The 23,891-nt window shown below is 38.8% G+C and overlaps 1 protein-coding gene across 7 annotated transcripts; it reads right to left on the reverse strand.

Annotated features, from left to right (window-relative positions):
- Positions 1-314: 314 nt before the first annotated feature.
- myo9b (myosin IXb) lies at positions 315-23,891 on the reverse strand. 7 transcript variants are annotated; one of them, XM_067475699.1, is made up of 41 exons: positions 23,402-23,891; positions 22,324-23,155; positions 17,896-17,990; positions 17,657-17,719; positions 17,292-17,391; positions 16,939-17,039; positions 15,195-15,318; positions 14,775-14,864; positions 14,468-14,584; positions 14,062-14,196; positions 13,603-13,724; positions 13,019-13,160; positions 12,182-12,371; positions 11,952-12,027; positions 11,592-11,684; positions 11,435-11,474; positions 11,207-11,329; positions 11,024-11,104; positions 10,826-10,936; positions 10,574-10,696; positions 9,917-10,066; positions 9,656-9,801; positions 8,555-8,899; positions 8,260-8,338; positions 7,831-8,016; positions 7,063-7,169; positions 6,867-6,940; positions 6,263-6,444; positions 5,990-6,097; positions 5,553-5,723; positions 5,412-5,441; positions 5,198-5,309; positions 5,031-5,104; positions 4,740-4,932; positions 4,244-4,375; positions 3,620-3,725; positions 3,418-3,549; positions 3,158-3,281; positions 2,798-2,898; positions 2,576-2,700; positions 315-1,278 (listed from the first exon to the last, which is right to left on the reverse strand). In XM_067475699.1, the coding sequence occupies exons 2-41, from the start codon at positions 23,092-23,094 to the stop codon at positions 1,058-1,060; spliced, it is 5,595 nt and encodes a 1,864-aa protein (XP_067331800.1). In that variant the 5' UTR covers positions 23,095-23,155; positions 23,402-23,891; the 3' UTR covers positions 315-1,057. The 7 variants fall into 7 exon arrangements, with proteins under 7 accessions (XP_067331800.1, XP_067331801.1, XP_067331802.1 ...); XM_067475700.1 differs by having other exon boundaries at positions 22,324-23,158; XM_067475701.1 differs by having other exon boundaries at positions 4,244-4,372; positions 22,324-23,176.

The following is a 23,891-nucleotide window of genomic DNA, read 5'->3' on the forward strand; positions in this document are numbered from 1 at the left end:
AGTGTTCTGCAGGCATTTATTGTTTTATTTACAACTCAGAAATAATCATTTAATTCACCAGTTATTCAAATTGTATTACACATAAAATGTGTTTCTATGTCAAATGTGAAAAGTTTATAAAATAGGGTAAAAAATATTTCAAACCTGTAAACATGTCCTTTGTATTAAATAGAGGAATACATTTCTATCCAGTATTTGACTATATATTAATTTTAAACAGTATTTCAAGTTTTATTTTATTTTTATTTCATGTGCTACTTTCACCATGATACTATGGTTTTTAACCTGACTCCTAACCAAAATGTTATAGATAATTGGGATTGTACAGATGCATTTATTTGTAGTATTACAGGATATGACACTTGAAAATGGTTATTTAATTTCAGTAGGTGACAAATGTTATACTTGGAGCATGTACAGGCCTGCATATAAAAACCTACAGGTACTTTGCAATACATAGAAAATTGACAGGGAAATGAGTTCAGTCAGTCTAAAAGGCAGCAATATGACCATTTCATTTGTATGTTCACTGAAGCAGTGGTCATTCTCAGCAGTATAAGCCACAGGTTTATGATGAAGCAGAAAAAAACAGTTTCAGATGCTCAAAAATTCACTGAGGGAAGGCCAACAATGCAATGCCAGGCTTAGCAAAAATAGAAAGTAACTACATAAAATATCTTAAACTACCATTAGTACCAAGTTAGAATATTGGCTAATAGTAAAGGAGGTATGAATGTTCCTCTACAAATGAGACACAGCAGTCCACAAGACATACATTTTATAAAATGTGTACTTTACAAATGCAAAATATGTATATAATCACATAGTGTATTGATATAACAAGTTTGGGCAGTCATCGCTGTTTCTTCATCAGCATTGTCATAAAAACAGAGGGGCAGTCCAAGTGATCTCCCATTAAATACATATACATTTTCAAAGCACTTTGTTTACAGAGTAAAACTGACAAATTGTAGTCACAAAGCTCACATTTTTTTTTTCTAAATCTTCCATGAACACACGTTTGACAATATACTAAATATTTTAGCTTGTGTTAGTCTCAACTTTGATCCTCATCCTCATCAATGTAAGGGATGTCCAGGTCATCTAGGCTGCCAGTGTAAGTCAGGTTGGTGACCTGAGGCTTGTTGGGTGGAGAGAGGTTTTCCCAGCTGGGCAGGAAGCACATCGGCTGGATAACATCTACCACAATTTTTGATCTCTGCTCCAGGTTAGATGGGACGTCACATGTCTGGGTTTTCAACTGCATGAAAACCTTTCCTGGAATTTTAAACATTAGATTAGTATATTTAATATTGTACACCATCAACCACAAGATCCTGTATTGGTTTGACACGGTTGCTTATGCATGAAAACTGAAAACACAATAATCTAACTATAGCACGTAGTCCGTAGAGTTAAAGGTTTCCTTTAGTAATGCATTGAGACATTTACATATCATAATAAACTGTGTCACATAAGGTAAGGTTAGGCACGCTGAAAAAACAAAACATTTACAAAATTCATAATTGTATGTGTTATGAAAGTTAGAAAACTGCACTACACACTTATTTTAGGTTGTTTATTATCCTCTAAAATATTTGTGATTATGTTTTTATAATCCCGCACAGGATGTATCATTAATCAAAAAAATAACAGCAAAGTAGCCAAACAAATGTAATAATTAATACATTCAGAAAAATTGAATAGCTTAATGCCTACTGTGTTGTGACTCCTCAGTATACTTCAAATTAAGTAATTTAGAGGTGCTGAAAACAAACTTGTTTGTAAAATGTGTCCCTCAACACTGTCTGAGTGTTTGATAAAACGTGATAGCTATCGACTTAAAGCTGCCCAAAAGCCTGGCTGTTGCATGCAACTTGTGTTCGATGATTCTAGTATGGGGATAATACGGATTGTTTGTACATACTGGAAGTGAAATAGGTGTGACAAATCAGAGGTTGAAAGAAACACTCAAACCCATCAAACTCTATTATTCCTGAAAGTAAAGTGGTGTGACTGTGGGATTAGAAGTCTCAGAAAGTTACAGACACAGTCAGAGGACGCATCTCCAATGTTTATTTATAGATATTTATAGATTTTTGGAATTTTCAGAAGCAGGCAATCTGACAATCATGCTAATTTTCTTAGCCAGATGTGCAGAAATGTTATTGTAAGGTATTGTTAAAACCTTTTTCAGTCCTTGTTATTCATTCTTTACACAGTTGCATCATAACAGGCTACAGCCAAATGCAACTCCATTAATGCTTTTGAGAAGAAAAAGTGCAGGCCCTTATCTTGTATGATAAATGGTTTTGAAACTGCAAGGACGAAGGAAAGGCAAAACACTTCTGCGGGCCTGAAACAGTTTGGCCATAAATTACCTATGAGTGTGGCCATTAGGATCAGTTACAAGTGCTTCTCTCTTTAAATGGAGGGTTAAACTTCACTTCAACCATATTAATCCCCTAATCAGCATGCACCAGAATTTTTTAAGCAATTGTCTGAAACCAGGCATTTATTACATTGTTTTGTTAAACCCAGAGGAAGGTGAAAGTACCTTACCTCCCCTACTGACCTTCCGATTCCACGCTCCCCAGAAGTTCTTCTAGACTCTCAGAGCTGACTGATGACATTGACTCCAGGTTTTCATTGTCAGACTGCTCCTGCTCCAAGTCAAGCAATCCACAGGCCAAGTCCACTCTGAAAGTCACAAAACATAATGTCACTTTACAGCGATGTGATTAAAAAAACAAAACAGATTTATTACTGTAACAGTGGTTTAACCATTTCAGCTCACTTTTCTTGCTTGATGGACTCGATCCTTTCAAGAAGAGTCTTCTCCGTTTCATCAGTATGCATTTGCTCTGGGATATCCAGCTCTAAAGGCTTATCAAGGACCTGCAGACCACAGTAATGGATATCATTGATACATTATGAATAGTACAGTATGCAACTTGGACATGTAAAGTTTTATTTTGTTCATATCAAGAATTTAACATAAGGTGTTGAATACAGCCAAGAAGGCATTTGACAGTGACTTAAACATGTTTCTGTGAGTAGGTATACATCTCCCCAAAGTTTAGTCAGTGATGTTTTGAGGCATTATGCCTCTTTGCTATGTTTGAGCAGGACTGACAAACTCAAACTGTCCTCTCACCGTGTTTTGTCTCTTTAGTTTGAGCTGATTGACAGCCAGTGCTTCTGCATATTCCAGTTCGTTGATGTTCCTCATCTTTTCGGTGTAACGTCTCAACTGTTCACAGATCAGAATCTCTACACACCTGCAGAACACAATCTGTGCTGATTACGGCCCGGTGACAAATGTACAGAGTTTATCTAACCAGAATGCATACAGTACTTTAAAATGAAGAGTAGTAAAGTAGTAAAAAAGTAAACCATTTAAGTATGGTGACTCACATCGTAGTCTTGGACAAGTCATTCATGCAAAGGAAAGGGTCATCAGAGTCAGGAGAGTGCAGGATGCAGGGGGCAAACACAATTGCAAGAGAGCCTGGAGACATCTTATTATGCTCTTCTTCCTTTGCAACCCTAAAACAAAACAGAAATAGGTCAAGCTCTCGGAGGACATTTCTCACATAAAGAAAAGCAATCTTCCTACCTGACGAGGTGAAAGATGAGTCGCTCTAAAGTGCTGTAATTAGCAGGCGGAAGTTCCTCAATCGTTTGATAAATAGCCCTTATTCTTTCAGCTTTCTCTGGCAACTCTAAAAACAAACAAACAAACAAACAAACAAAGGACAGATTTTACCAACTTCTCATTTTTATAATTTTGTACATTGCAAATTAAAGAAGCAGAAACTTAATTTCATTGGTGAGGACTTTGTTTTAATTTTTTTTTTTTACTATGTTATTATAAACATTTTGGACATCATAACACTGTAGCATCATAGTAACATCTCAGTCCCTCAGATTGTTATTAAAACATTGGATTCAAATTGTAATTTATGTTTCTCTCTCTCTATCTATATATATAGATTCAACACTCATTCATTTGATCAACTTCCCCTAGTGCCATGAACTAAAGAAGCTGGTTGTATTGATCCAAAAATATTTAGATATCAAGATAATGTTTCTTGCTAACCCTAACCCATTATCTCCTGCATATTTAAACATGAAACAATAAACCAGTTCAATCACTGAACCTTATATGAATCTTCCCTGTACTGTTTCTATCAATAAATGCACAAAATCATTGTTAAACACAAAACAATATTTTCCTTACCCACAGCTTGCAGAAAGTTCCTGTAGAGGGAAAAGGTCATGAGGGGGTCAGGAAGCTCTCTGAGCCATCGTTTAACCAGACCTGCGATGGTGTGGATTTGGTAGGTGTCTAAACATGCTGCTTCAGGATCTGCTGTTACAAGACAGGACAAGGTAAGATGACATTTATGAGAAAATGTAGAACAATTTATTAGAATTTAAACGTCATTTACAGTCAGTGTTGTCAAGTAATAAAGTGTTTAATCAAATAAGTATATTTAATTATTACTTTAGCACTGACTTAATAGGTCATTAAAATAAAAAACAATATGAAATCATGCTTGAAGCTTTCTGAAGCCTTGATGATTTTTTTCTTTTTTCTACATAAATCTGACTTAAAACATGAGTTCTTATTCTAGAAAAAGAGAACCCAACTGAACAAATGATTAAAAAAAAATTTTTTTATTATGTAAACTCCAGCTTATTGAATGCAGATTTGTATACGAAGAACTTCTTACTAGTGTCCAAAATATGGTGGAGCTCTTTTACTCGACAGGCTGAGCCCGATTTGCGGTAAATGCCCTCAGTGTAGAGGCCGTTTAGCTCCACGTGCAACAGCAACATCTCCACCACCTTTGGTACTGGGCTTGTGTCGCTGACAAGAGCACACACTTGCACACCAAAGTGAAGGGAGCCTCGTTCAGTGCCATCCTGTCAGATAAGATATGGGAATTCACAAGACGAACAGGCAGTCTTGAGAAACCTATGCTTTCACAAAGGTTTGTTAGTATTTAAAAATCAGTTCCTACCTTTTTTCCACCCCGTTTTGAGCAATGAGTTTCGACTTTGTTCAGACATTTCTTGTGACATATTAAATTGCAAGCTAAAATAAAACGAGGAAGAAAGGATTATTGTTTTTGAAGTCTTCTAGTAGTTTTTAAAGCACTAACATCTTTTGGCCACTCTCTGAACTCACCACTGCAAATATAGGCCTTCTCCATTCCCCTGATTTGAGAGCCACACACATCGCACGTCTGCATGACGTTCACCTGGTATATGCTAAACAGGTGTTCCAGAATACAATCAAGCTGTAGACACGGGATTAACAGGAAATACACTGGGATTATTTACCTAGATTGTGGGAGACTTATGAGGACACTTCATAGTGGAGATAAAGATATTCAACTTACAGATTTACATTGTTTCCTCTTGTTCATCACCTTAGTAGCATGAGAGAAGCCAGAAATTAGATGTATTATATGAGTGAGTTAAGGGAGATTCTGTACTGTCAAAGATTTTTAGAGGCTGGTGATGGAAAAGCTCAAATTTACCTTGGTTGGTTCAAATTCCATTCTTTTTAGCTCCCCCCTGATAAAGCCATCTAACACAGACTGGAAGAGGTTGACCACCAGTGGAATTTCTGCCTCTCGTTGGGCTCCTGCTAGTGTGCTCACTGTCGTATGGTAGCCCTGCATCAGGTCTTTGTAGCCGATTTGGGGCTTCTGTTGGTCACAAAGTGGGCACAGAAATTACAACGAGTGACTTTCCTTTCAGTGTCTTCATTTGGCTTGCTTCTACATTAGGACATTTAATATACAAATAAAATTTATACACCAAGCAGCAAGTACAAGAGATTCAACGCGATCCAGAATCGACAGAAAACATAATATACAGTACACATCTGTAAAATCTGACTCTCCCTCACTCACTGTTTCTCTATTAGAGGCTTTAAAATACTTACAGGTACAGAGAAAGATCTCAAACTCACCTGAAGAGAGTACATGCCTTTGATGGTCTCTCTAAACTCCTTGGTGGCCTCAAAGAAGATGTTCTCTGTCGGTGACAGTTTTTTTATTCTTGTTTGCAGCTCATTCACCTGACAAGAAAGTTTTGTCATGAACAAGTGGGATACAAAAAAATTATTGGCATTTAGGCTTCAAAAATGTGTAATATTAAAGAGGAAGGCAGGGAAATAAATACCAAAACCAACAAAAAAACCTAACACATAAAAATATTTCTCCTCCTTACGCCTTGATCTCACCTGATTTCCAAGGAATTCGTCCAGGTTTCGTAGCTCTTTGGGGTTGGTGATCACACGGTCCAGCGATGCATTCCAATCTATCGCCCGCGTGGCCCGACTGATTCGAATGGTGGGATTTCGATGGGACTTTATGTTTTGGTTCGCCATGTGATAGGGATGAGGATTATACCTGGGCAAGGTGACTGTCGGTGACAGAGGGAGAGAGCACTGTCAGTCTAACATGACAATCTAAAGTTTGATCAATGTTGGGATAAAACCTCTAGATGGCAGTAAAGAACTAAACTGCAAAAGTGTGGCTTTTCTTGTAATATCAAAGTAAAGTAAGACCCAAATACATTTGCACACAAAAATTTGTTTACGTCATCAAATCCAGTTACAGTTGGCTGATGTCTCAACTGTCACAAAATCCAGAAACCTAATTTCTGGTTGTGCATGGCCACATGCACAGGTCAAAAGGCTGTAGAGAAGTAGAGAGGTGCACCATAAGTCCTCCCTTCTACAGCTTATTTAGAGGCCATGTGTAATTTAAAACATCTCAACCGTACAAATAAATGTATTAAAGTCATTTCTTTCTGGAAATCAAACTTTGTAAATGTTTGCTTACCGGTTTTATCTGTTGGAAAATCATTGTTTGTTTTGGGCGCCAGTTTCTTTAGGAATCTACCGAGAAACCAAACCCTGTGGAAAGAGCAATCTATAAATTCCATGCAGCATGACATCAAGCTACGTTTCTTTAAAAAGGTTAAGTTTTGAAAACTCAAAAACCCTGAATATTATCCTAACTGGTCAAGAGATTTTACCTCTCGGGTGTTGTGAGTGGCGATTGGCCGGAATCGTGTTGTCCCACATCATCAACAGGGATGCAGGACGGAAGGCTGAACCTTGACCCATCAGTTTCTGGTGGCATCTAATATATAAGCAGCAAAACATTTGTGAATTAAAAAAAAAAAAAATCTAAAAAACAAAACAACATTCACAGGAAAACACTTTTTCCGCCCCTGACATTCAAAGTAAAATGCACACACCCACCTCTTCCAAAAAGCTTCCCAAGGCTGCCCCACCACCAACCCAGACCCAATACATACGATGAATATAAGCACAATAGTAATGATGCTTAAGGATTTTACTCATCATGCAAAGCTAAACTGTCCACTGCTGCCACCTGAACTTTCTTCCCTTAATTAAAGTTATGTTGTAATCTCTTTGCGTCACTCATGTGCTATGTGTACAAATAGGGCGGTAAAAATGTAAATGATAAGTTTATAATTCGAATGAGTATGAATAAAGTGATAACCCAGTGATCAAAATTCCTGTCTTAATGTAGACGTAACCACCAATACACTTAAATAAAAGCTATTTACACTATTGTATTGAGCTGCTTAACTTCAAATGAGCTTTGGAAATGGGCTTTGATATTTTCTTTCTATATGGAAGCAAGAGGTCATCTTGCACAGGGCTGCAGAGCAGAAATGGAGCAATCCAGAACAATGCAACCTTGGATATATTTGGGACACATGCAAGGCCTGCATGCAGTTTCTTGTCAGTCAAAACATCCCTTTGGTCAGTACCTTGACCTGGGATTCAAGGGCCTGGACAGCCGGTCTCTCTGAGCCGTCTGTGCTGACCACACAGGGGCTGATGGGAGGCAGTGGAAAACTCCAGCACTCGTCCTCCTCAGACTCTCTAAAGTTAAACATCAAATGGCTGCGGGTGTTGGCCAAGTGCCGCTTGCGTTTGTGGTGGCGCACCCTGACCTAATTGGGCCAGGAAAGGTGATGAGGCACAAACTGGGAGGCCTTCTTTGATTCATGTCTTAACATAAGCTACTACAGAAATCTGAGAAGCCAATTCCAACTTTTATACAGTGGTTTTAAAGGACACTATGTAACAACTATAAAGGAAGCAAAGACAAATGGCAAATTTGAATGTTGTAGTTGAAGATGTAGACACACTGTTCCGAATTATGTTTTTGATTTTGCACACAAGACAAAAGTTACCTCATTGACAGGTGATGAATCAGAGCATAGTGAGCTGATGTGGGACGCATCATCAACAGAAAATGCCTTTGCTTTAAACCTGTTTTTGCAGAGGGACATATGAGCAGCTGTGAATTATAGTGAAACTAAAACAAAACATCGAAATGGTTTGTATTTAAATACACATATTTAGAGGTTATTGCCATGTACACCTTTCACTTTAGACTGTTAAAACACAAAAAGCTTGACAATATCAGAGTCTGTTTGAGCTATTGGAGCTTAAAATGCTCATCAATGTGGTAATAGAAACACTTACGGAACAGCTTCACTAATGTCTCCAGCCCTGTGCATTTCTGGACTTGATTCCCCCTCACTATATTTTTCCTTCCATCTCTCGGCCTTCTCTTTGATGCCCACCATGTCTTTGTATCGCTGAAGTGAGCTGCTTTTTGAAGGGCTGGAGGAACGATCCTTATGGCCAACTGTACTGTCCACAGGGACAGAGAGGGGTCTCTTAAGAACGGAAGGGGATGCTCTGCCTTCTTGTTTCTCCTTGCTCTGGACGGTCTGTGCAGACTGGCCGTTAGCTGAGTCTGGCTGCTGTATCCCGTTGGCGCCGCACTCCACATTCTGCTGCCTCTTAAACTCTTTTTTTTTGAAGCTGTTATGAAAGAACCATAAAATCAGACTCCCATCACAGCTGCATCCACAAACCAAATGCTGCTGATTTATTAGGAGTTGTCGCTGTTATCTGAAACGTACATATAGTGAGTTTAGAAGTGTTATCAGATTTTTTACTTAAAATGCCTGCCACTGGCCTACCGTAGCTTATCACAGTTGATTCAGCAAATAGCTGATGCCCTTCCTGCCTCAACCCTACCATTTTATCCAGGCTCAGGTACAGCACGAGGGTGGCCCTTGATGGCTGGGCGGGGCCGCACTTGGTGGGATGGGATTCGATCCCGCAGCCTTCTGTATCCCAACCCAATGCTATGCCGTTTGAGCCACCAGGCCGTGCAATTATAGCCACCTTTTTAATAAATTAAGTATGGGATTCTTATCAAAATATGTGTTTGCACTATATTTGTTTATAAAAACACAATGTTCAGCATCAGACAGACACACCCAATGCAAAATGTGTTATATGGAGTGTGGCAACAAAATCAATCTTAGGAGTGCCTTTAAATCTAAGCACCTGGACAAGCGCACCCCCAGGGTGCAAGCAAGCGAGGCCACACCTGGGGGGTTGGGATTCGAACCCGGCCTTCTGCATCCTAACCCAATGCTCTACCACTGAGCCACCAGGCCCCTTTTTTCCATCACACAGTATGGAAACAAACTAAAGTGACATGACAAGAGTAGCTGTTGTACAGTATCTACAGTGAGTACTGTAGATACAGTGCTATGTACTGTATACCTGTCATGTCCAGGCTCTGTTTGGGATGTTCTGTTGTCATTGCCCTCCTTGAGCAGCTGTTTTGCCTTCTTCTGGGAACTCCTCCATGCTGTCTGGATCACTGTGGCAGCTCGGCTTTGGTAAATATAATACTCACGCCAGTTTCTCTAAAACATCAGAATTCTTCTGTCAACTATAGTTGCTGTTATGATCGTTACTTCTTTATTAATGTGAGAGGATTCAAAGTGCGAATACAAAACAAATTAGGCAGATAAATTGCACCTCCATGATCCTTCTGGCATCTCTCTTTTGCAGAAAGTGCAACCTTATCAGACAGTCACGGAACCAGCGCTGCAGGGTGATGATGCGATACATCACTTCTTTGTTTTGAGTGTCTTGGAGAAGCTGCCTCTCCTTTTCGTTGAGAAACACCTGAGCAAGAAAAGGAGACATACGAAGCATAAAGAAGGATGAAAGCACACTGCCACCTGTATTGTGTAATCACGGTGTATTTTAGCACACATTACTGGTTTTGTTACTTTTGTCTCTTTTCAGGACTTTCTATATGAAAGAATTCGGCATTGTGTTGTTTTAAAAGGTGGCGTTGCTAATTGTGACAATACTCTCCCTCAGAATATGATACACTACTTTAAATAAAGAGTAATGTTAAAGTTTAGGGAATTATTCAACTTCTAAAACTTCTATATTCCATCCATCCATCCAATTAAGACTTGAGTACCAAGAGGAAACACTTCAAGCACAGGGAAGTGAAGCTCAGCTCTAGAGCAGTTGTCAACAAACCACAGGGTCATTGCTGGCAGCTGCCGTCAGTGCGAAGTTTTGAACCAAGGTTTGATCCCATGGCCTTGCAACTGTGAAGTGGTAGTGCTTACTACTCTGCCACCGCTCTGCCATATAAATATTGATAGAATTGTTTACCTTAGTATTTCCTATTTGGTAGGAGGTCTTATCCAGCTCCATCCTGTTAAATAGTTCACTTATGTGCTGTGACGAGGGAGTGGCTCCTTTTGGAAGCAACATTCTGAACTTCTCCACAAATTCCTGTCACCACGAGAAAAAACAGCATCAAAAGTACAATTTCGTTTTGTTCTCTCTAACAGTAGTGTTGTTGGTCCTGTTTAGAGTAAATTTCTTTAATTGCACGATAGTTTTAGATATCTGTACTCTTACTTTAAACGTGTACTTGGTACTGTAGCCGGTTTTCTGGATGTTAACCATCTGTAGAATGCCCATGTACTTGATTTGATGCAGTACCAGTCTTTTATCAAACTGCAGCTCTCTCTGTTGAAAAAGAAAAAAGAAATCCCAAGTGATGAGCTGTGCTATGCAGTCTGACATGCAGACCCGAATTTACCCATGTAAAGTTACCTTTTCAGAGTTAGAGCGCATACAGATAATGAAAAAAGGTTCTGCATTTTCAATTGTCTCCATCAGCTTTCTGAGTGATGCCTGTGGGAAAAAAATAGGTTCCAAATTAGTTTGAGTTATTAACAAAGCAGATTCTACATTTTTGTTAAAAAAAAAAAAAGTATGGTCCACAAAAAGACAAACCTGACAGTGAGAGCTCACTGTTAGGGGACTCGTTCTTGGGTGAGGGTGGAAGATGGATTTGCTGGTTTGGTCATGTGCAGTGAGGCCAACAACATGGCGCAGTGAGCGTAAATCCACAAGGTTCTGTTTAAAAAACATAAACAAGACTAATAGCTTTCTAAATCTTGGAACAAAATAGAAAAATGTGTTGGAGCCTCACAAACACTGCATCAATTACTAGCATTTCACCTTTGGGATGAGCTGCTTCTTCCGACTGCCTCTGGTTCTCCTGCAAAAAAATAAAACAAAATAGAGAGAAGTTGAGGCTCTATACAACATAAAGTTTTAAAAGAGAAGTCAACATCGTAACTTGTGCTTCTGAAAGAAAACAATTTGGCTCACTTACTTTCTCATTTCATAAGTGACAAAGATGTCTTCAAACACATCAAGAGGGTTTTCATCAGGGTTATCAAAGGAGAAATCCAGAGTCTTGGTGTTGCTTTAAATATCAAAAGTGTTTTAACAAAGAGTGAATTTCCATATACACTGTACAGTGTACTACTGTAAAAGTAGGTTACATTTTTTACATATGAAAAAGTACAGAACAAAGATTTACAAGCTAATACATCTTACAATACATGCTTGCAACATGTTTTGTTGAATAAACTATATCGTTATGAAACTGTGGATATGTAATTTTTCTCAGATCGGCCTTAAGAAAAGGAGCTAAAATTCTCTATGGTTCATTGTACCAGAACATATTTACCTGAGCATTCTCTCAACAGCACTGCTGCAATGTCTAATTTCTTTGAGGGACTTGCGGGAGCTTCTTTTGGCAACAACTGTGGGAACAATACAACAAGTCAGATGTATGTCGTCATCAGAAAAAAGAACACGTTACCAAACTCCATAAACACATTTTTAGGTCTGAAAAACGTATTTTAGCTCCTAGTTGCAGACAAAAATGAACCTTGATTAGCAACGGAAGCTACCTACTTGCTTCTGCCCGCTGGCGCCCCATCATTTTGAAAACTGTGAGGATGCGGATGGTGGCTCGAAGGACGCCCCATCTGAACAACGCCTCTGGATTAAATGCAACGAGATTATGCAGGAACGCTCGTTCACTGCTCCGTAGAAGCGATACAACTTCAGGCCGCATGTGCTCAGTGTTTTTCTCTCTGAAATCCTGATCGACAAGAGCAATCATGATTACTATGCCGCATACTTTCACTGGGGCTCAAAATTCATTACCTACAGTGGCATCCAAATGTTTGACAGCACCTAAATAAATATGTAGTTAGTTTCATATAAAAATGGAAATGACTAAAAATTTTGAGCGAGACCCAAAAGTTCTGACATGTAAAAAAGAAAAGACTTCTATTCTAGACTTTTTTTTAAAGCCAGAATTCCTTTTAAAGCAAATTCTGTGGCAATGACTTTGTTGTTAGTTTCTTATAAAAATGGAAATGACTAAAAATTTTGAGCGAGACCCAAAAGTTCTGACATGTAAAAAAGAAAAGACTTCTATTCTAGACTTTTTTTAAAGCCAGAATTCCTTTTAAAGCAAATTTTGTGGCCATGACTTTGTTGTGGTCTCAGATTGTACATTAACCCTCTACAAATTTTACAATACAGTACATACACTATCTCCTAGCAGAATGGAGCAGCTTTAATCATTTACTTAGTTCACACAAATGCTTCGTGGTCTTTCCCACACTGGTTTATTTAACAGGGTCACAGAAAACCAACACTAATTTACAATGGACCAATAAAAAGTACATTCTCACAATTTCAAATGTGGCCAGGTAAACTGTAATTTACATAATTCTTCACCTTTATGTCATAGATAACCCTCCCAGCAAAGTGTCGAACAGTGAAAGTCGATCGTCTATTTGGAGAGAGTTCAAACAGTGGGTTGTCCTGATGATTCAGCTTCAACTTGTTCAACAGGGTTTCATCTGTGGCCTGGGGGAGGCTGTATGGATAAACGCACAATAAACATGTCATCACATATCTGAGAAAAGAGTGATAACCTACAGAAACTGCTGCATTATATCGCAGTACTGTTATACAAACACAGCCAAATGTGGCCAATTTAAAGCATTTTTACAAAGGTAGTATAAGTAATGGATTAAAGACTAGTAGATTTTCTATTTTAAATAAATATTATAATTGGTTTATACTAGTGAATTTATGGATTTTAATGTTTATTGATGTATTTGTCAATAATTGTAACCGTTTCTGTGAATACCCATAAGTGGATGATGGTGCATAAACTAAATAAAAACCAATAGCAATATAGTAAAATATACATGGCTTCTTAGCAGAAAAAATATAATTATTATCAATTAATTATGAATCAATTATAAAGTGTTGATGGCTGCTAAATGTCACACAAGCCGGCAGAGTTGTCCTACTTGCTCTCCCTATCCAGCAGGTCAAAGAGTCCGGTTGGTTTCCCACCGATCAGCTGAATGCAGCCACTGTTGTCACTGTAGTAGATGTTTTGCCAAGCGATGCCCTCTAACACATATTCTTCCTGGAAAAATTTCAATCATATTTACATAACCGGATAACACAGGTAAAGTGAAATTCATTTGTCCCTGTTTAGCTGATGCAGTGGTGCTTTTTTAACTGACAAGATCTTCATTAAGGTTAAAAAGAGAAATTTAAACGCTGCAGGAAATAACTTTATCATCTGAATCACAGCAGTACATCTGTTTGTAACAAGGTTTGATATAATTTAATAGCCTATATTGTAAGATTTTCCATGGTGTTGTATGCACTGAGCTAATGAACCATGTTGGATGAAACAAAAAATGTAAAAAATGTGAAAGTGAAATATAATTTAGCTGAAAAGATCTACATCAACCTACTTGCTCAAGCTCGAAAAGGTTCTGGTTAATATAATACTGGAGTTTTTCATTGGCATAGTTGATGCACAGCTGCTCCAAACTGTTTGTCTGCAGGTTTTCAAATCCAAACATATCCAAAATGCCGATAGACAAACACTGTAGATGGAAAAAAAACAACAGGACATTCATACAAAACACTCAAAAGGCAGGATACTGGAAAAGTGATTTGATTTGCTGCTCAAAGGCTTCACTTTACCACTAAAGACACAGCTACATAATAAAGCTATGACTTGAAACACATTTGTGCACAGATATTTTATAAATGCTTCAAAGATACAACAAAGTGCAAATGATGATCATTTGTTTTATTTGAATATAAAAACGTGGGCTCCTTTTATATATAGTAACTTTTTATACAGTTGCTTACAGAGACAGACTCCTCCATGTCTCGTCTATTGAGCATCGCATGGTTGATGTGGAGGACGATCCAGTCAAACAGAGCACTGTATAACGACTTGGCCATGGAGTCCCGCATTTTAGAAGCCTTTTTGCAGAGAAACATCAAACAAAGCAAATCCAAAACTCAACTCAGTCTCAAATTTAATAAAAAAACAAAACAAAAAAACACAAAAGAAAAATAACAACATACTTATTCCAAGTAAACTTAACAGGCTGGTGATTCAATTGGAACATTAATGGTTTAATAATTAAACCTAATGGGGAGAGTTTCATACCTTTTGTAGTGTGTACTGTGAAACTACCATGGCCTTGGCTGTTGCTATTCTCTTCTTGGTCAAAGTGTTCACTAGATGCTGCTCTTTTACCTTGAAATTAAAAAAAAACTGTTAAGACAATTCTACAAAACTTTTATACACAAGAAATTTGATAGCAACGGTGCACTGATTAAAGAGAACAGGCAGAAACATGTTTTGTTACAAAATAATATAGAAAACTATGTTAGGCCTGGCAAACATGGCAGATTATCTTAAGGAGTTACAAGGCTCCCTGACTAAGATGTTACCGTGATTAGAAATTAGCACACACAAGAAATCAACTGGAGATTTCTACTGTAGATGATAATTTACCACTGAGCAGTGTATGATTACATACTTACTATCACTCTGTAAACAAATTCCCACCGTTTAGGACCATACCTTGAGCAGATCAGACAGTGTCAACAAGACTTCAGGAGGCCCAACCTCCAGATTGTGACTGTCCTCTGACAGAGAGTATGTCACATTGCCCAGAAGTAGGATGGCAGAGAGGATGGAGAATATGCTGCATGGTACAAATTAACATACAAAGATTGTTTGAGTGGCAAATCTGTAGAATAACAGATGCTGCCTGCAGTTTTCACTCTAACAGGGTAATTTTTACCAGAAATCTAAGACAAATACTGGGTAGAGCGTGCACGAAACAGCATATGATGCACTGAGAGTGCACTGCAGAAATCACAGCATTTTCTTCACAGCACATCACACCAGCACATCACACCAGCCGCAGGGAAAAAAATGTCTCATCACGTTTGTTGCAGCAATTTCTCTGGACAATTGTAGCACTTGCTCTTATATTATACATGGACTTTGTACTAGGGTTCATGCAATGAGCTTGTAAGATTAATACATTGTAAGTTGAATAAATACCTTCAACTAATAAAGAATGTGTTCAAATTTCAATATGTTTGCTAGCGACAAGAGCAAGGTCGCTGAGGGCAGATACATTTAAATTAAATTATCATTTATGTTACAAAATCCTTTTCAGAGATTTTCACACTCGATAATATAATGGTTACTTTTGCTGACTCATTTACATTTTAGTTTTTAACTCTTTGCTTATGCATCAGTATGTCAGCAATAGCAAGAGTTGTTAGGTTAGTTTTTACTTTAAGAAAAAAATATACCTTTTTTATGAATATAAAATACATTTCCATTAGTGATTTTAGCTTTTTATTCGATGCAACTTACAAGTAAGGAGCACACACCTGGGGCAATATGGGGTTCAGTGTCTTGCCCAAAGACACTTTGAGATGTGACCAGGAAGAACTTAAAGTCAAACCACTGAACCTGTGGTTTGTGCATGACTGCTCTACAAACTGAGCCGCAACCCTCCGAAATCATCTAATCACTTACTGGATCTTTGTGAGTATGATAAAAGAGTTTACAAAAGGTGTCTGTGATGCACTTTCCTCAAAATAAGTATATTCTTTTACTTTGGTCATAGGCTATAACTTTATCACAGTTTCTGTAATGTAAACAGCAGATTTATCATTAACACCTATAATTTCAGAGTAGTTATTCATCACAGGAACCAACTTTCATAAGTTTCAGACTCTGCTGCTTTGTATGTGTTAGCTTTGCCCTAAGGCTGTCAGCTGCTTGCTGCATTTTTCCGATGCCTGACTTGACAAGCACTGACATGTTACTGACACATGCATAAAAAGCGGAAAATCACAACAATGTTAAATTACATCAGTTTTGCTGCTTTGCCTAACTTAACACAGTCATATAATAGTAAATGGTATAAGCTACAGTAACTGAAAGCCAGGAAATGTTTGACTGAAAAATAAAGTGCATTGTTGTTGGCCAACATTAGAACAGAATTATGTCTGTAAACCCAAACTTTCCTCATCAACCCCACTTAGAAAAGCGAGTAAATAGGCTTTGCTGTAATAACAAATGCATTATTAATTCCTAAATAAATAATGATACCATTACATTATATCCTTGATTACAAATCCATTCAATGGCCTTTTTGGCCTTAAATAATAAAGATTTTAAAAATGTCATATCACATTCTTCACAGGGGTCTATTAACTCTTCTGTTTTCTGTATATGACATGTTTTTATGTTGTTCTGCAGCATTTCAGTTTTGTTGTTCAGTTATCAGAACCGTACATACTGTTTCTTAGTGGAGGGCAGGAATCCCACCATCTCCATAGCCTGGTGGAGCCTCTTGTACTCGTGCCCAAGTTTGTCCTCATCATCTAACTGCAGGTCCTTCTGCAACAGCCAGAGGAAAAAAATGTGGAGAAGCAGAAAAATATTAAGCATATTAAGAATTATCGAGCATAACAAACTTGTCAACATAGTCAGTAAGTAACTGTATCATCTCTTCAGTTTTTGACATGATTGACTGCACAGTTTCACATTAGTTCAGTAAAAACACTGTATTTTTATGCTGTCATATATACAGTATTAGACTTTCCTTTCCTCTACTACCTCACTACTGTACAAACTGCTGATCAAAAGTACCTGCTTGAGGTAGCGATAGTCTTGCAGCTTTAACAGATGATACTCCTCCTGCTCGTCTTTGGATGCGCCTGCCAGCAGATAGTAGAACACGTGATAGTTCCTGCAGGTCAAGAGGTCGCAGATCGCAGGTATAGTCAATAAAATCTCATTCGAGTTTCATTTAAACCTGGTTATTTACGCAGTATTTCATTGCACAGAGGTTTGTAAAGGGGAGTGTGTTCTGCCTTTACTGGCATATACTACAGCTTGGGATTCAGCAACAAACTGGTGATAATGTGAACAACACTGGCATCAGAAGGGGTTTATTTCCAGCTCAAGATCTCTAATAAGAATGAAAGTGTTTGTCTGCGAGTTGCACATTATACCTGTCCCTCTTATCTCTGGACACCAGTCGGCACTTTTCTAGTAGGTACTTCTCAATAACAGCCCTGCAGGAGACACACAAGATGAGAATATCAACAAAACCGGCAAAGCTTTGGTAAAGCTGGTAAATCAACTGAACAAATGTATACACCAAGAAGAATTGTAAACTATGCTGAAGATCTAAAAATTAACAAAATGGAGTTCAGGGGTTTGGCAAGAAAAATAAAATATGACACTTCACCCTCTAATGACACCACTCTCCAGGTAGTTGAGCTGAAAGAACTTCCCAAATCGACTGGAGTTGTTATTCTCTGCGGTCTTAGCGTTGCCAAAGGCCTGTTAAAAATAAGGCACATCAGTTTTAACTAAAATAAACACACAGACAGATGTAAGTGTAGGCATGTTTATCACAGACACTGGCAACTAGATCTAAACTTTGCAAGTATTTGCTGCACAGAGGAGCCATCATATAAGTCACTTTGGGTTTTGGTTGGCAGGGGAAGGTTTCCATTAGCAATATTATATAATAATAAAGTACAAACTGGTCTAGCTTTAAACTTACATTATGTTATTCTATCTACTACACAGTCATTATAATGTAATGGGCAATATATTATACAGTCTAATCAGTGTCCAGGCAAAATGACAGCACAGTGAGGCCAGTAACAGTGCTAAGTATTGAAATAATTTAGGAGTCATTAAAGAACAATTTGCAAGAATAAAGCCCTATAATAAATCTGAGTGATTGCACATTTACATAGATTATTGTGTCGCACACTGGAGACTGTATCTATTGTTCATTATCAGTAACACAACAAACTCCACCCGGGCAAAGTAAGTAAGTGAGTAAAATGACATACAGGACTATGGGAGTTTATTAGCTTCTATGGACTCTTTAACTTTGTTGAGAAATAAAAATCCAAGGCAATGTCAGCTTGTAAAGATATCCTTCGACTTTTTTTTTCTGTGAGAGCTGTACTGAGGGTCGTGTCCTAACAAGCTGTGTCTGCGCAGACATTAAACTAGACCTGCAAGTTGCAATTGTCACACGCTGGCAACTAACACAGTTCACTACTGGAATGTTCCTGCCCAGTGCACAATATAATACAATGTCGGGAAGGCTTTCTCAAAGGTGCGTGCCTTTCACGTTCAACCAGATGAATCAAAGATATGTGTAGACACTGGAGGCAGCAGGTGAAAAATGAAAGGCAAAGAGAGGATGGTATGTGGAGAGAGAGAGAGAGTGAATAGGTGTTGGAAAGTGGGCTCTCAGAGGATTCACAGGCTAAGAAGAACTGGCTCCTCCTCATCTATAGAAATCCCTTTGAAATACTGCATTCAGCCAGACATGCAGAGGGCTCAATGTCAAAAAATTTTCATGTGCTGCTATTCCACAAGCTAATGTTTTCACATTTGGCATAATACGGATGAATATGCCATTTTCCATCATTATCCTATAGACGAACATTAATCAAATTCACAGCCAGGCTTAGGCATAAAGAAACATATAGGATACATGGTCCAACAAGGTCAAACAGCTAACACAAACAAACAATAGCGCTTACGCTTGCTACAGTATCTTTTATGAATTTACATCCTGCCGTGATTCTTACATGTATTCTATTGGTTCACTGTTTGGTTTTTTACGTTTTAGCAATGTGAACTTCTAACATATTGGCACGGTTTCACACGACTATGGGCTTTATCCAGGTAAGACTGATGTGTACTGTTATTTGTTAATAGTTTTTAAATACCTAATAGTAGTAAAGAAAAAGAAGGAACATGTTTTCATGTTCTTATCCTATAAAGTGTCTTGTGACACCACAAGTCTGACTCTAAACTTCGACCTTTGAGCGTGGGAGTTGTAGGTTCCCTATCCTTCATTCAGAGGATAATGAAAGCTGTGAAAGATCCAAATTAAAAAGGGGAAATTGGTGATGGTTTGAAATATGATAAAACAGGATTGAATTCTGAATAAGTCCATGACAAAGGGAGAGGAGGGAGTGATAAAATTAATTTATTATACTTGGCTGTGTGGGTTTTCTTGAAGACCTGCCTAAACCTGTTCTGACATGTTGCTGTTTCTCTTCTCTCTATGGTGCTCCCTCAAAGACAACGCCCTGCAAGTTCCCCCAGTGGAGCACAGCGCTCTGCTTCCTGATCATCAAGCCCCAACACAAACCTCAAGCAACAACCACTGAGTTAGTCAGGAAACTGTGATTTTAACGTAAGCCGAGAGTCATTACACCCCGTACTTCTAAAAAACAAACAACTTCCAACCTACTGTGGCAGTGGTTGTTTTCTGGCACCATGGAGACAAGATGTGCACAGAGCTTCTACTACAGAACATGTTGTAATCAAGTGAGATAATAAATGGAAACATTTCTGGAGAGAACAAAAAGATATTTTGATTTCAGATACATGTGACAGGCTGTGACTCATGAATGACTCATGAAAAATGTTGCCTGCCTACAGATTTATAACCCTACAAAAAAAAAAAAAAACCCACAGATGGACAGATTCACCTGTGAATGGCTTTCTCAGGTTAAATCTGAGGCTATATGTTGTGACATGACATATTAGTCTTCAGTAATCTTATTCCTCATTTTCCCAGATTTAAATAAATAAATAAAAATTACATGACAACCACAAACCACTCTCCTAATCTGTGCTCCCTTGAGTGTTTTAAGGGAAAGAGCACATAGCAACAAAATGCCATTGAGATCAGTTGACAGGAACAATACGTAGACTTCTTTTAAGGAGAAACTTGTTGGACTTGTTCATGGAGGGGGAAGGATCCATGTTAAAACACTTTCCAATGAAAAGCTGGCCCATTGTGACTGTGTGTAGGGGTGTGATCAGTAACAAAGTGGCGCAGGATACGTTATGTGAAGGTCAGTTAGGGTATCAATGCATAGACAAAGCCTATGCAATGATTTCTACAACCTCTGTTCTCACACAATTTCCACGTAGAGGTAGCAGTATCTGGTTGCAGGTTGCAAAGAGAAAGGTTTAAAAGGAGCACTTTAAAAACTGAGAACGAAACCATAGTCATTTTGTTTGTTTCAGAATGCCAGATTTTAAATGAAGTGAAACCAGCTAATGGTTTGCTCCCAGCTTGCTAATGTGGGATCTCAGGCTTTTAAGTACTGGAAACACATTCTCAGAGAGTCTTTTTTTCCCTATAAAAGATGATCTCTTGTAAGTTCCAAGGAAGAGGGTTTTTCCCTTAAAAGCACTTGGCCACATTTCATGTCAGTTATCATTTAAACTTGTTGTGCAATTCTACGGAAAACTGAAACAGAAAGCAGATCAGAAGCAAACCATGAGCCCTGTTATTCATTGACATCGCAGTAGCAGCAAAAAGCTGACGTGAGACGTCGCAGCAACACAGACACAATTTAAGAGAAGTATGTGAGAGTGAAATGGAAGTTTTGTGGGACAAAGGTTCTGGGCTCTTTAATGCTTTCTGATCTACAGGAAACTGAAAGAAATGTTGCAAAAACTGTGTAAAAATATTACAGACTATTAAAATTTTTCTTAGTCAGAGCAGATTTGTCAACTTTGGTCAAACTATTTATATCCCCTTCTGGCTATGCTTCATTTGTGGAAGGTTATCGCACTACCAAACTAGCACAGTCCTTCATGGTTTAGATCACACAGAGTTTTGTGGTTACTGCTGATTACACAGATGTTCCTTTATCAAGCTGAACACATAATTCTGGCACATATTTTCTTTGCAAAAGAAGGGGCTTATAATTTGCTACTGTATATGTTCTAAGAGAGATTTGCATGTCTAAAAAAAAAAGGATATAAAACAAAAGTGAGAACGTTGTATGTGCAGAATGTAGAAGCAGTTGCATTTAGACAAATTTAGAAAAAACATAAACCAAAAAAAAAAACCCCCAAGGTTAATGGAGATCATACTCATATCAACACGACTCTTTGAAGTAAGGACGACGGAGCCTTGGTTTGTATCACTTTCTGCAGACTGCACTAGATGTAAATGATGCAGCTAGGAAAGCTAGAGAAATAATCATTCTTCAGATCTACCAAAGACATGTGGTGTCAACTGAGCTGACAACAACTGCATCCTTTGGGCTTTCTTAAACCACGCAGATGCATGTTAGCTCCAAACTATGTCCTAAATTTAAGAGAGCGTGCTTTAGTGATTAGTACATGATTTTCTCAAAGATTAACGGTTAAGTCTATTCACCTAAATAGTGGCACATTCTTCATAGATATTAATTCATAGATCCTAACATTTGAGAAACTTTTGAAAATTGTGGCAGTTTTACTTGAGGGGGTTTGCAGCTTCTCGTTGTCTTATATAATAGCAGACTGGATGTCTATGGGCTTTGAACTCTTGGTATTGGAGAATTTACAGCCGGAAGGGGGATCCAAAATTGTCCTCATAAAAAATGGACTCCTTGACCTCTCTGATGGGTTAAACAAAGATAAATAAATACTCGAAACCTTACATGTTTTGTCCAACTAATATTATATCTGCAGTGAATTTAAGCAGCTATTCAGGATATTTAAGAATCTATCAGCTTTGTACATCTGTTTTAGTAAACAAGTGAAATGAGATAGTGCTGCTGCAGCAGATGTGGGTGTTGGTGATGTGAGGTTTCAGTGGCTGTCTCCGCTTCACCTCACCGAGACCTACCTCTAGCACTGGGCCGGCCCCGAGGATGGTTCGCTCCAACCCGCCAGAGTACGTCTTCTGGCTGAGTGCAGTGAGGCAGTGGATGAGGTAACTGCTGCTTTCCGTCTTCCCTGAACCACTTTCACCAGATATCACAATGCACTGGTTCGCCTTCCTGCTCAGCATTGTTCGGAAAGCCACATCGGCAATGCCAAATATATGAGGGCTTAGTTTGCCCAGTGGCTGGTTCTCGTACATCTTGACATACTTGGGGTTGTAGTAAACAGGTAGGAACTTATTGGGATTGATGGCGATGAGGATGTTCCTAGCGTAGGTGTAAATTTTGCACCTATAGAAACGCTGACATAAAACCTCCAGAACACTCTCCTCCGTCACAGTTTCGAGGTTGCAGAGGTCATCATAGTCCTCTCTATTGCTTTCGTCATTTCCATCGTTGGCTTGCTGCTGCAGGATGAAGTAGTAACCCTGGTTCTGAGGGTGCCACTTCTGTGCCTCTGGTGGCCACTGCAGGACTCGCTCTAGAGGGTAGTCCCCAGGTTCTAGAAGCATCTCCTTAGTGCTGCTCCCTCTGACCTCCAGCAGGCTGTACACCCGGGTGGAGTCTAGGCCCAGATGGACCACAGCGTTATGGACGACTGTCTGCGCTGTGTCTGTGGGGCTGACCTGCAGGGGACAGTAGGCAGCTGTGTCCTGGGATGGCCTGGGGTAGATCTGCACAACATGGCCCTCTCCATCCTGCTTAGGGGCCCTGGCTCCATCAGTAATGCTCATCCTGATACACAAGAGGCAGCCTTCAGCATTCCTCACTTCCCCAACTCTCTGCCAGCACCCACTGCTGAAATAAAGGGAAACACTGGGAAAACAGAGATAAAAACTACAATAAATATTCAGCTGAGCTACTTTTCATTTTAGACACACAGTAAAACTGCATTTTTCCTGCATTTAAAACTTCCACTCATGGAAACAAGGAAGTCCCACATTCCCCTTTATCCCCCCCCCATGTGGGCCTACATGAACCAGGTGACAAAAAATCTAACAAAAACAACACACAGGACTAATAAGTCACAGTAGGTCTCACCTTTCGAGGAAAAACAAGTCATTTCTTCTTTAAAAAGCAGAAATACTCCTTCCTGTCACTGGCTCCTGTTAACGACTCCAATCAAACAACTTCAGGGGAAAAAAGCGCTTCGACACCTGAGCTCCCTAAAAAAGGTGATCCAACAAATTTTACAGTTTTAAATAGCGATAATAACGTTATTTCCCGGCAATGCGGCGTCGCTAATATTCCTATAAATCATAGTTTGTCTGAGAGATTATGGATGAACGTTTCCTTCTCGTCGTCCCGGTCGCAAAAGTTAAGTGTGGCTTTACTTCCTAGATTTCTACACACACACAAACACACAAACACACAGCCGCACTACGGACAGCCGTCGACAATGTGCTAATAAATGAAAAGTTTCTCCTCATTGACCTGACAGATGTGTCCCTTTAGCCAATAGGATGTGAAACTGCCGATAAAAACAACACCGGAATTTCTAACACACTGTCACATTACTGAGGACACAAGT

This window comes from Channa argus, chromosome 14 (genome assembly GCF_033026475.1).
Source record: "Channa argus isolate prfri chromosome 14, Channa argus male v1.0, whole genome shotgun sequence".
In the NCBI taxonomy this organism is placed as follows: domain Eukaryota; kingdom Metazoa; phylum Chordata; class Actinopteri; order Anabantiformes; family Channidae; genus Channa; species Channa argus.